At 37.4% G+C, this 12862-nt stretch overlaps 1 protein-coding gene across 2 annotated transcripts in view; it reads left to right on the forward strand.

The window, feature by feature from the left end:
* kdm6a (lysine (K)-specific demethylase 6A) overlaps positions 1-12862 on the forward strand; it is a 73416-nt gene that overhangs the window by 52255 nt on the left and 8299 nt on the right. For both annotated transcript variants that reach the window (XM_056465561.1, XM_056465563.1), the window contains 9 exons: positions 231-450; positions 706-840; positions 2957-3097; positions 3190-3267; positions 4031-4135; positions 4275-4661; positions 6578-7341; positions 10130-10259; positions 10519-10624. In XM_056465561.1, coding sequence (XP_056321536.1) covers positions 231-450; positions 706-840; positions 2957-3097; positions 3190-3267; positions 4031-4135; positions 4275-4661; positions 6578-7341; positions 10130-10259; positions 10519-10624 — 2066 coding nt within the window. The remainder of the gene's footprint in view (positions 1-230; positions 451-705; positions 841-2956; positions 3098-3189; positions 3268-4030; positions 4136-4274; positions 4662-6577; positions 7342-10129; positions 10260-10518; positions 10625-12862) is intronic.

Below are 12862 nucleotides of genomic sequence, written 5' to 3' on the forward strand. Positions count from 1 at the left end.
TCAGTGGGGGGGTGGGTCTTCCGAACCCCCCTGGCTATGGGCCTGTTTCTCCTAATAGTTTTTACATTGTATTCTGTTGTTATTTACATCTTTGATAAAGACTATATATTTAGTAATAATAATTGTCAAGCTTCCTAATGAACAGATATGAGTGGTTGCTAGTTAGGAACTGGCTATTTGTTTTGCTTATCCTATTTAAGCTCTCCTCTCTACTGTGCTTGCATCCCCAGTGTGTTGTATCAGCAGCAGAACCAGCCGATGGACGCACTGCAGGCATATATCTGTGCAGTACAGCTGGACCACAGCCATGCGGCTGCCTGGATGGACCTGGGCACGCTCTACGAGTCCTGTAACCAGCCACAGGATGCCATCAAGTGCTACATCAATGCCACGTGCAGCAAGTCCTGCAGTAACATCCCAGCTCTAACTGCTCGCATCAAATGCCTCCAGGTATATAAAGTGCTCGAACGAGACCTTACCAGAAGAGGAAGTGTATATGTTTCATTTCAATGTGCCTGTCTTTGTGTTACTGTTTTGTTTTGGGAAGATTGTGGACATCATTTTAGTTGAATCATGTCGCTGTGTCTATACATGGAGAATGATATGATTGTCATTTTCATCTGTGTTTTGATGCATCACCATTGCATTGACTCAAGCTTAGCCGAAACAGGCTTTGAACATGTTCTCTGCGCAATCTTTTTCTAGGCTCAGTTGTGTAATCTTCAGCAAGGTAGTTTACCAAGTAAAAGTAAAATGCTCCCTAGTATTGAGGAGGCGTGGAGCCTACCAATCCCAGCAGAGCTCACCTCCAGACAGGGAGCGCTCAACACGACCCAACAGGTGAGAACAGATCAGCTAGACAAGCCTGTAGAAACCTTTGCACCATTCAATGGTTTAGACTCATAACAATGATTTGGTAGTGCTAGTTTGAACATTTTGGCATTTTAAAGGAATGTTTTGGGTACTGTACAAGTTGAGCTTGACACCATTTGTGGCATGTCAATGTCAGAAATGTTTAAACCAGTTTATTATGACTTTATTTCCAAATAAATGTTCCATTTATGAGACAGTTTAAGTTACAATGAAAATAATTCAAAGACAGACAATAAATAAACTTGAATACCTGTTTGAATAGTATAGCCAGAAAAGATTGAAATATTATATACACTTTTTTTCAACTAAATAATACTTATAATATCCAGCAATTAAAAACAAGCCAAAAATCATCATCACAGTCATCAAAAATACATCTCTGTTTTTATGAATGCCATATGCATGATGATGCACCTCTATTCTGATTATGGAGAACTGCAGGTTAATCTAACCACACAGTTTTTAAATGTAATTTGGCTGTCTGTTTTTATTTATGGTCTAATATACAGTAGTCCACATTTGAAGTTGCTCAACTTTTCATGTAAAGTTTTTAACACCTATTTTTGACTTGAGACAATTTTGAAAAGTGATTTTGATCCTCTTCAAATGTTGACTACTCTATTATGGGTCACCACATACACACCACTGTTCACATTTTGTGGGTATGTAATTTTTGTTTAGCAAGTACATTCTTTTTAAAATATACCAAAAAGAATTATTAAAAATATAAAGATTGGACAATTGACAGATTTTTCATGATTTAATCAAGTAAATTGGGCCATTGTTAATCAGCACAGACGTTCAAAAACAACAGATTTATAAATACAATCGGTTATGTAACAAATGTTGTTGATTGATCTTAACTTGTCAATCCCGTAACATTCCTTTTAATGAAACCTCAAAGTGTGTGGTAAGGCCTGACTTCATGATTAAGTACCTTTTAAAAGGTCCTTAATTCCCAGTCATGCAGAACAATGTTATTGCTAACATTGATTCTGGAGAATAATCTTAAACTGTTAAGGTTTAAAGTTATTTCCTCTAGTTCATTAGACCATAGCACTCATCAGCACACATCATCCTTTGTTTCAACATACTGCTCACTAATTTTGGGGAACCATTTAAATATAGTACGTACTTATATGTACATCATATATTTAACACATATATTTGAATGAGAAATGTGGCATATGCTTTGTCTTGTCTTTTTGCATCTTTTATTAGGGAGCTGTTTGTTTGGTTGAAGTGTTGGTTCATCTTAAAAATGAAAGTTTTAATATTAATTATTCACCTTCATGTTTTTCCAAACTCCTGAGATCTTTGTTTGTCTTCGGAATACAATTTATGGTATTTTAGGGGAAATCTGAAAGCTCTCTCATCCTCCATATAGACAGCATGGTGCTGGAAGGTTGCAAAGTCCAGACAGATACCGAAAAAGTCCTCAAAACAAACCATATGCCTTCAGTGGTTTGATGGAAATATTTTCAAGCTATGAGAATACTTTAATGTGCACATAAAACAAATATGAATAGTTTGAAATGTTTCTTCTCCACAGTGTCAGGATATTGCGCATGTTCACACGCACTTTGCAGTGACTTATATCAAGACACTGCTTTCTCTGTTTGAAACAAAGCATAGGTGCATCTGAGGTAATACGTCAGAGGTGTGATCAACACATGAATGCACACCTTATACTCACACGGAGGAGAAAAAAACTGTTGAATGAAGTTTTTTTTTGTTTAGTATTCTAGTAACTTGATAATATTTCGATTTAACCACTGAAGGCACATGGTCTGTTTTGATGGTGTTTTTGGTATTTTTCTGGACTTTAAAACCTCGCCTGTCTATGGAGGATAAGGGAGCTTTCAGATTTTACTTAAAATATCTTAATTTGTGTTCTAAAGACAAATGAAGGTCTCCAGTTTGGAACAACATTATGGTGAGAAACAACAGAATTTTCATTTTTGCGTGAACTTACACCAAGTCAGAATTGATGTTTGTCCTCAAGCAGTATTAAAAAGAACCCATTTAGATTACTAGAGTTAAGTGTTCATGCAAGCTGCAATTCTGTATCTGTTGCCTATAGCAAACCACCTGCAAAGCTCATCAGAGCAATGAAGCCCACTCTCAAATCCCAAGCCAGTCTCTTCCTCCTCATGTCCTCTCTGGCCAGACAGAAGACCAGTCCAGCCCGGCCAAGAAAAAGAGGACCACTAGTCCAGCCAGGGTACTGAAGGACAACTTTTTTTTTGTTCATTCAATCTGTTACAAATCTCAAGAATTGTTTGATTATTAATGGGTTTCTGATCTCAACTTCAGAATTCATCAGATTCCAGGACAAATGATCCAGGTCATCATCAGATCTCCAACTGGAGTTTAACCCCACAGAAGCTTCAGGTAGGTTGATACAATTTTATTGCTTTTTCTGACTGTTGCTTGTCTGTAAACTGATGAATTGGAGTGATTTATGTATGCTACTGGTGAATAAAGCTGCATTCATTTGATAAAAAAAAAACTGTATGAAATATTGGTTAATTTAAATTAGTAATTCTGTTCGACTATTTAAAAATGTATATGTAGTCCTGTGATGCAAGGTAAAATTTCTAGTCGTTGGTGTTGCATGATCCTTCAGAAAATTCAAACTTTCTGCTCAATAATGCTTATTCATATCTTCTTTATTAAGTTTTTTTTTTTTACATGAATGGTTTATTAAAGTTTTTGATATGTAATATTTTTGTGGAAACCATAATGCATCAAAAGTCTAGTATACATAAGAATAAACATTTTCCTAAGTTAGTGCTTTTTATTGTACAAATGCATGTTTAAATGCATGAATTAAAGGTTTCTAGTTTAAAAAAATGGTAATCTTTTGCGGCACATCAGTTTTGAAAAATGTAGTAAGAAATATTAAGTCAGCATATTAAAAGGATTTCTGAGAGATCATCTGACACTGGAACAACTGGTGATGGAAATTCTGCTTTGCCATTAAAGGAATTAATTACATTTTAAAATATTTGAAAAAATAAATTGCTTTTTAAAATTAGGAGTGCTTTGGTGAGCATAATTATTCAAAGCTTTTGACTTTGTGTACTTATGTATTAGCACATTATATTAGAGCTAGAGGCACGCAAAGATTTTTTTGTATGGTTTGTTTATCCAGCACCTGGAACAGTTACGGAACAACAGAGCCAATCTGAAGCCAGTGCAGCTGCAGATGCTGGAACAGTTGGAAAAGCAGCTGAGTGTAATGCAACAGAATCAGCAGGTATATGGATCATTAATGGTGGCTTGTAACATAAGAAGGCCTGTAAGGAGCTATAAAAGAATTGAAATCATGATTGCTCCCTCTAGCCTTACAATACACTTGAAGATGTCTTGCCTAAAACACTTGCTTTCTCCAACAGACGAGGCTGAATGCTATGGGTCAGATACGACCCAGTGTGTCCAACGGTCCTGTAGCCGACTCTTCACTGCCTACAAATTCTAATTCCACACCTTCCCCTCACCATCCACACATCGCTCTGTCTCGCACACCCTCTACCCTCTCACGATGCGGTGCTCAGCCAATAGCCAACGGACCTGTCCCTGCGAACCCCATCCCATGCAGCACCGCTGGAACCCTGGGTAACACAGATGCCGTCTCTGTGGGCAATAATCACCTTCCAGGATCGGGGAGCAACGGAAATGTGCCTTACTTGCGGCAAAACGCACTACCTCATAACTGCACAACCCCCACCAGCAGCAGCATGGATGATGAACAGTGGAAAAGCCAACACATCAACTCCACTCAGGTGAGATTTGATAAGATCATATTTCTTGTCATGTTATAGCTGATATTCAAGTCTAGGGGTGCCCCAATCAGGTTTTTTTTGCCCTCCAGTCTAAGTCATTTTATTTTGAGTATCTTCCCATACCGAAACCCAATTCGAAACTTCTATAATACATAGAAAAAGGGTAAAGAAGAGTGAAGAATCAGATCCAGGATGTTCCTTATTTTTTATTTAATTCACCTTATTTTAACATTCAATAACTTTAACAAACAGCACTTCTGTGAGGTAGCGTTGACAATCAAGTAATAAATAATATAAATTCTTCACTTTTGGACTTCGCTTCAAGCAGCTTCCATGTTCTACTTTGTTGGCATTTAACCAATAGCGTCTGCAAAGTGATGTCATGCCGCACACATTGCTGTTTTTGTGTGAAGTATGTCTAACTCTGTGCCACCGCATAACTATATATGTGTTGAAAAATAATAAAATGATCTATATATATATATTTGAGTCCTGATAAGGAGGTAACATCCGATTCTGATCAAGTCTGAAGCCGCGTGATCGGGACCGTTTTTTGATCATGTGATCGAATCTGGACATCCCCATTCAAATCAATATTATGCTTATGAAATTATAAAAAAGTTCTTAAAAGATAAATCATTTTAAAATGCTACAAGTCAATAATAAATCATTACCTTTTTAATTTAAACTACGAGATAAAGGTTTTGCATTGAGATTTTGAAGAAATTAATCATGTCATTCGCCAATTATAAAACATTATACTACTTTATAATACTACAATTCCAAACAAAAAAACTGTATTATATCTAGCACTTTTTCAGTTGCCTAGCAAGCAAAACTTGTCTTAATGTGCAATGTTTCATGCATGCAAGGATCGCTGGTCTCACTTTCTTATGCGCTTTGTCCTAAAATGACTACTGGATGCTTAGTATTTGGCTGGAGTCATGCAGGAATTACACTTATTACTGAGCCATACTTAGTGCTGTTTCATACTGAATATTCAAAGTGGCATGGTAAACAATATAGGGAGTGCGTCACAGGTTGTCATCGTTCAAAAATGAACCAATGTGACTTGAATATAAAACCAACTTCACCTCAGTAAAGCAGGCTAGGCGGAATAGCGCTATTTGCTTATGTTTTATTGTTAAACTAAAAAAAAATCTGCACTATGCTGTAAAAGATCCTTTATTAAATTGAAAATTATCACATCAGTCATTCACCGGAAGATTTCAGTGGCTGAACAACACTTCTGTGCATATAACCCATTCCTAAAACAACACAATTTACATTGGCTTTGTGTGACTAAAATAGTTTTAAAACAGAACATTACCTGTCTAAAAGAAATACATCAGTCATGGTGTCGTCCTTCCTCCAGCATACAAAACTAACTCCAATGTTGATTCAGGATTTTAAAGTTTTGATTCAGCATTTGTTTTTACCAGTGTGTCTCTTTCATGTACACGTTATGAACACTGCGCGTGTGTACTCTCAAACAGTGGATTTGCATGAACTGCTACAGATGTACAAATCTACATTTGTTGACAGACAGTTTGGGCTACTTATCATAATTATGGGAAATGTTGGCCTGACAATATTTAATTGGAAGAACATTTTTTAGTCTTATGCCTTACACAGGAAAAAAATACATATAAATACATTTAGATCATTTACTTTAATCATTACTATTGGAATGTGAAGAGACTTTCAACCAGCACAACAAAAATGTTTCGGAAGACAATCACCTACTGCACCTTTAATGTTTAATTATTAATGTTTAATTATTAACCCTAATATATATTGTTTTTCAAGATTTCTAAACAAAATATTTGAATTTGTCTTTTTTAATTAATTAATTTATTTTTATTAAGTTGTATTCAGATATAAGTGACAAATGCTTTTGTCATTCTTTATCACAGGGGCTTCAGAAAAGTCCAGGTTCATATTCAGCAGGTCCTAACGGCAAGCAGCCTTTCTCTTCCACTGGGACGTCCCAGCCTTCCCCGGCAGCCGGCACTGGCGGTCCAAATCAGGTCGGACATTCGGCCACAGCCAGCGACACGCAAGCGCAGGAGGCCAGTCACAATCACCTCCCCTCCCCGAGCTCTCAGAGCTCTGCTACCTCAGGTGGACAGCAAGGCACGGTGAACACCAAAGAGAGCAAGCCTTCAGGAAACGGGCATTCCGTGGGGACGCCTAACAGCACTGCCACTGCAGAAGGACTGCCTAATCACGTCCATCAGGGCCAGGCAGATGCTGCTGGGGCGAAACCCCGCTCACCAGGTGTACTTAGTTCAGACAATCCACAGCTCTCGGCCTTGTTGATTGGAAAAGCCAATGATAGTAATAATAGTAATGGAGGAGGGTCAGGGGCTGCTGGCACAAAGGTTAACAATGTTCACCCGAGTCTGCACAAGCCGCAGGAAAACTCGGTGGCTTCTTCACCATGTTCGGCCATGTCTGCAGCCTCGCCCTCACCCAAAACTGCAGACCACCACAGTACTCAGAACAGTGTTAACAGCCTAAACAGCCCCACGCTCAACGGCAAAGACCTGGAGGACTCTCAGAGCCCCTTGAAGGTGGCTTCTCCACTGGTTTGTCATAAACCAACCCCTCCCTCGTTCACCTTGTGGTCCTCTGTGTCCATCTACCCCAGCTCCAGTGATGTGCTTAAAGCATGCAGGTAATTTTCTCCTTCTATATTCAGTCACACAGAATTCAGATCTTCTTTATTACTGTTTTTTTGCCGTTTAATTTTCTTTGGTTGCATGCAAATCAAAAACATGACACATCGTCGTCTCTGCTGCTAAAATGTGTTTTTGTCAATCACAAGCGGGGGTAATGTTAAGTAGAGGTTTAAGACATTTTGTTGTATAGAAACTAGTGTAGATGTTGTTGAATGCATTCAGCTACAAAATACCTATTCGTTTTTGCTAATATAATTCTTAAACATTACTGGGCATGTTGTTGAAGTACTCTAGCTAGGTGGAATTTAAAATTGGCCATCTGAGCTTGTAAGTTTGATTTGGTGAGAACCAAGGTTAGGTGAAACGGTGCAGACTATGTTTTCTTATTGTGTTGGTGACACACACACCCAGAGGACTTCAGTGTAGTTTTGTGGCTGAAGCTAAAGCTGTTGCTGCTGTCATTTTGTTTTGTCTCACCTGATTCTGTATAAAAATTGCAGAAGCATATTTCACAATATTAGATAAAAAAAAAATTAGAAGAGGTCATTCATAGATCCTTCATTATACCCATCTGCTCAGAGCAATCTGGAAAGTGGATGAAAAGATTATGACAATGTGTATACCTCATCTGTTTGTCATTAAATTGGCCAAAATGTTGAAACCAGTTGTGACCAATTGCAATTTCATTGTATTTGATACAGTAGTTTAACATTGGTGTAAATTGATGATATGTGCTTTGCATTTTTGTGAGTTTTACATAAAATACAACAGCAGACATGTTTAGTTATTAATTATTTTGGTAGATTATGCTGCTAGAAATATTGTTTTTATTCAGATAAAATCTTTCAATCTGATCGAAAAACGTGGGATATTTATATTGGCATTGATGACTGTATATACTGTGTGTGTGTGTGTGTGTGTGTGTGTACGTGCACGTTTAAAACGTACACAAATGTCTGCTTGGTGTTTGTGGTTGCTTTTGATATACGGCTAATATTGTAGTTAAATACATTGCTGTTCATAAGTTTGTGGTTAGTGTGTTGTTTTTTTTAAATAACTTTCTTGGGCAGTGATGCAATATATTGATCAAAAGTGATGCAAGTTAAATGTTCTTGATTTGTCAAGGAATCTTGAAAGTGTAATGTTTTCCACAGAAATGCAGAATCAGCTTTGCTATAATAGGAATAATTAGCATTTTAAAACACAAGTGAAGCCACAATTAAAAGCCCTTCTCTAAAAATTGTAATTCTTACAAATATTTCATGAGTGCCGTTTAACAATTAAAGATTTTTTCAACAAATTTTTAAACATAATAATTGTAATTACCTATTTCTAATAAGTATTTTTTTAGTCTCTGCCACAATGACTAATATTTTTATAGTAATTTAGCAAAATGCCAATATTAAGTGCAATTTATAGGCTTAACCATGTTAATCACTAGTGATGCTCCGATCAGGAGTTTTAGAGCCGATACCGAGTACTGATTCCTCGTCATGGTGACCGGCCTATACTGAGTACCAATTCTGATGCTTCAAGCTTTATATAACTTTAACATTGCATAAAGCACATTTGCCCTCTAAGTATGATACTTAGAAGTGTAATCTTTTCTTTCCTACAAGAATAAATGAAGGTTGTTGCATATAATCTCCTAAACACGTCTCTTATAAACATTTAGTATGGACACGTCATGATCGGAAGCAGCTTGACAGAAAATTATAGATAAAACAGATAAAACATTTGGTAAGAAGAATGACTGACATTTCAATTTGGAAACATTGCAAATGAAGTAAGAATGTGCTTCAATGAAGAAAAAGTTTGGAGTGCATGTTTGATACATAAGAAGTTAAAATGAATCTAAACCTGTAAACACACTTGCGATCGGTTCATGTGATCGGCCAGATTAGAGGGTACCGATCGAATCATAAAATGTGGTTATTGGCCGATACCGATCTTTGGCTGATCGATCGGAGCATCTCTATTAATTACGTTAACTAGGCAACTTAGGTTAACTAATTGAACTGAAGCCAGTTGAAAATATTACAGGGCTAATAAAATTGATCTTAATTGTTGTTGTTTTTTAAAATTGAAAACCACTTTTATTTCAGCCAAACTAAAACAAAAGACCAGAAGATAAAAGAATATTTGGAAATACTGTAAACATTTTCTTGCTGTTAAACAACACTTGGGGGAAAAATGGATAAAGAATAAAATTTCACAGAAGGGCAAATAATTTTGTCTTCAACTTTAAATTAATGAAAACACTTATTTTGAATTAATATTTCACAGAATAAATTTTTGTGAGCTTAAGACAATTTTTACAAAAATATTAACATATCTGAATATGACTCCACTTTTGAACAGAAGTATATGAAGAGTAGAATGATTTTAGCCATTTTTTTGCTATGTCTGTTTGTTGATCATTTATTAATTTGCATATCAAATATTTATATTTCTAAACAAAAAGCAGCACTATTATGCACAGTCTTCACAGCTGTAATTATTAAGAGAAATAGTGAGTGAAATTTTGATTCTCTAGCATGCCATAAAAAAGGGTTTCAGCGTTATTCAGTCGCAAGTCTCTAGTGATCTGGCTTGTGGCTCCATCTGTGTCCAAAAAGTGACAGTACATGTTTATCCTGTCATATTGACAGTACATCAGAGGTCACTGACACTGTCAAATTCAACTAGCAATCTAGGATTTGGATAATATAAAATTGATCATTATTTTATGTTGTCTTCTGAAGTTGTTTAATAATATCTCACCTCATTGAATTATTTTTGCAGAAACCTGGGGAAGAATGGTGTGTCCAATAACAGCATCTTACTAGACAAGTGTCCCCCTCCACGGTTACCACCTCCACCCATCCCTCCTCTGCCAAAGGACAAACTCAACCCTCCAACCCCTAGTATTTATGTGAGTAATCACCACTGACGTCTGACACAGTTTCAGCCAAGATCCTCTTCTTTGACTCTTTCTAGTATTATTGCACATGCTATTTACAAGGCAAATAAATTCTTGTATCACTCGCTTTTGTTGCCATAGGATGGAAATAAACTTTATGCTTGACCTTGATTTGTTCTGGCTTTATAACACCCCTTTTTTTTAAAAAAAAGTTGTAAACCATTTTTTGTTTTCTCCAGTCACCTAAAGCTGCTTTTTATATCTTTGGCAGTTGGAGAACAAGAGGGACGCTTTCTTTCCACCACTGCACCAGTTCTGCACAAACACAGCCAACCCTGTTACGGTGATCCGTGGCCTGGCTGGAGCACTCAAGCTAGGTGAGAGCATGTTTCTGAGTGCTTGCCAAAACACTGTGTACAGTTGTAAGCATTGATCTGTGGTTTTGTAATTAAATTGATGGATTTTGTGGTGTATTAGCTGCTGTGTTTAAATGCTTGGGTTGTTGTAGTTTTTTAATTGAATGCTCAGTCAGGAAAGATTTAACTAGCACTGCTGCAGGGAACTACTTTTGACACATTTCAGGATGACTTGCGTGTAAATGACAACAGCACCATCTGCATGCTGAAAGTGTCATTACATTAGATCTCAACCACAAAAAAAAAAAAAAAAAAAGTAGAGTAGAGGCAGAATTCTTCTCAAATGGACTTTTTATGTACCTGCTTTTCAAACGTCATGAATGACATGATGGAATATATCATTTGCCTTCAGAAATGGCGCTAATGGTCACCTTTCTTCACAAAGGAGAAGAATGTTGGGGGAAATTGACATGAAATTTTAAATTTGGCTTCTGAGTGACATTGTATGTTTGTTATGTTGTCATGGACTATGAATGCTAGACCTGATAAGTGCACTATTTTGTCTGTTTATCCGTATTTTAGTGTTGTGTCATATTTCTGTGTTGTATGATTTAGCTTGTATTTCCTCCATCTTATTCTGTCAGGCTCATTTAGTCTAGATTTAGTAAATTAAAATATGTGCATGATGGTTAAATTCATTCATTCGTTTTCTTTTCGGCTTAGTCCCTTTATTAATCTGGGGTCGCCACAGCGGACTGAACCAACAACTGATCCAGTATATGTTTTATGCGGCTGATGCCCTTTCAGCTGCAACCCATCTCTGGGAAACATCCATACACTACGAACAATTTAGCCTACCCAATTCACCTGTACCGCATGTCTTTGGACTGTGGGGGGAAACCGGAGCACCCGGAGGAAACCCACACACGGACGCAGGGAGAACATGCAAACTCCACACAGAAACGCCAACTGACCCAGCCGAGTGACCCTCTTGCTGTGAAGCGACAGCACTACCTACTGCGCCACTGCACATTCTTTGCGCGTGGCTAATCTGTGCTGATTGGTCCAATGACCCAGTCTGTTGTGATTGGTCGTCTGCGTTCAGCGTGAGACGGAGAGAAACACCCAGCACGGTTAAGAAGTGGTCAGAGCATAGAGTATATGTGTGAGCCCAATGCAGGAATGCAATAAAGCAATGCAGTTAAACACTAGCATATTACTTCACTCTTAAACCTAACCCCAAGTAATAACAACGACACACAATCAGTATTAATCCACACAGTGGCAAAAGTTGAGCTATTTTGAAAAGCACGTGTGAGGAACAGCTGATTGTGGCCATTACAAAGACAAACGGCAGAGGATTGCAAGTTCACAAATGCATTTAAATCGGTAAAGGAAGAAGCATGTGTCACATTACAACATAGTTTTGCACACAATATGTGAATGGCAACATAAAGGTTTACCCTGACAGATGCAGTACAAGCACTGATCTATAACAGATAAATGATTACAAGCCACGTGGACCGATTACAAGTTAAAACACACTATTAAATACATATTTAGCAAACTTCAGAGAACGAGGCAACAATTTTAATTACACTTGCATGTTATGATCTGGAGGAAGAAGAAACTGGTCCATATAAACTGTAATAGTTACTGACAAAATCCCATACATAATAGTCTCTGCTGCTCCTTCATTTAATAGCAAATGGCACGTGAGTACCGTGTTGCAGCGTAGGTTATTGAATCAAAACTCGGAAAAATGACAGAAATAAACACAGCACACAGTTGGCTATACTGTGGTGTTGGTGTAAAAAATTTACTTTAACCGTCTATTCCTCACAGCTGAATGTCCATCTGTCAGTGATCGTCATCTTCGTGTCATGATCAGTCCAGTGATCCCTTGCGCTCCGCTAGTGTCCGAAGGGAAAGACGCGTTCATGTTTTACCGGATCCAGTACTACATATTTGGTGATGTACCATATCGACGTTGATTCGTTCAGGCAAAAGATCCGAACCAATAAGAATTGATTGAAGAATCAATAGTTTTAAACACGGTGCACTTTCAGATGTAATCCTCAGCTGGATGTTTTCATTGACTTAGTGCTGTTACACACTGCATGGAAGCTCATTTTCAAAAACCCATATAAGGGGCTCTAAGTGTTTGTCAGAGATTTCTGATCATAAGAAATTATATCTTGGTCCATAGAGCCACTCACGTTTATTGTTGCATTGTTGGGAATAAATAAAACACCAGCC

Source organism: Danio aesculapii, chromosome 9 (assembly GCF_903798145.1).
Source record: "Danio aesculapii chromosome 9, fDanAes4.1, whole genome shotgun sequence".
Classification (NCBI taxonomy): domain Eukaryota; kingdom Metazoa; phylum Chordata; class Actinopteri; order Cypriniformes; family Danionidae; genus Danio; species Danio aesculapii.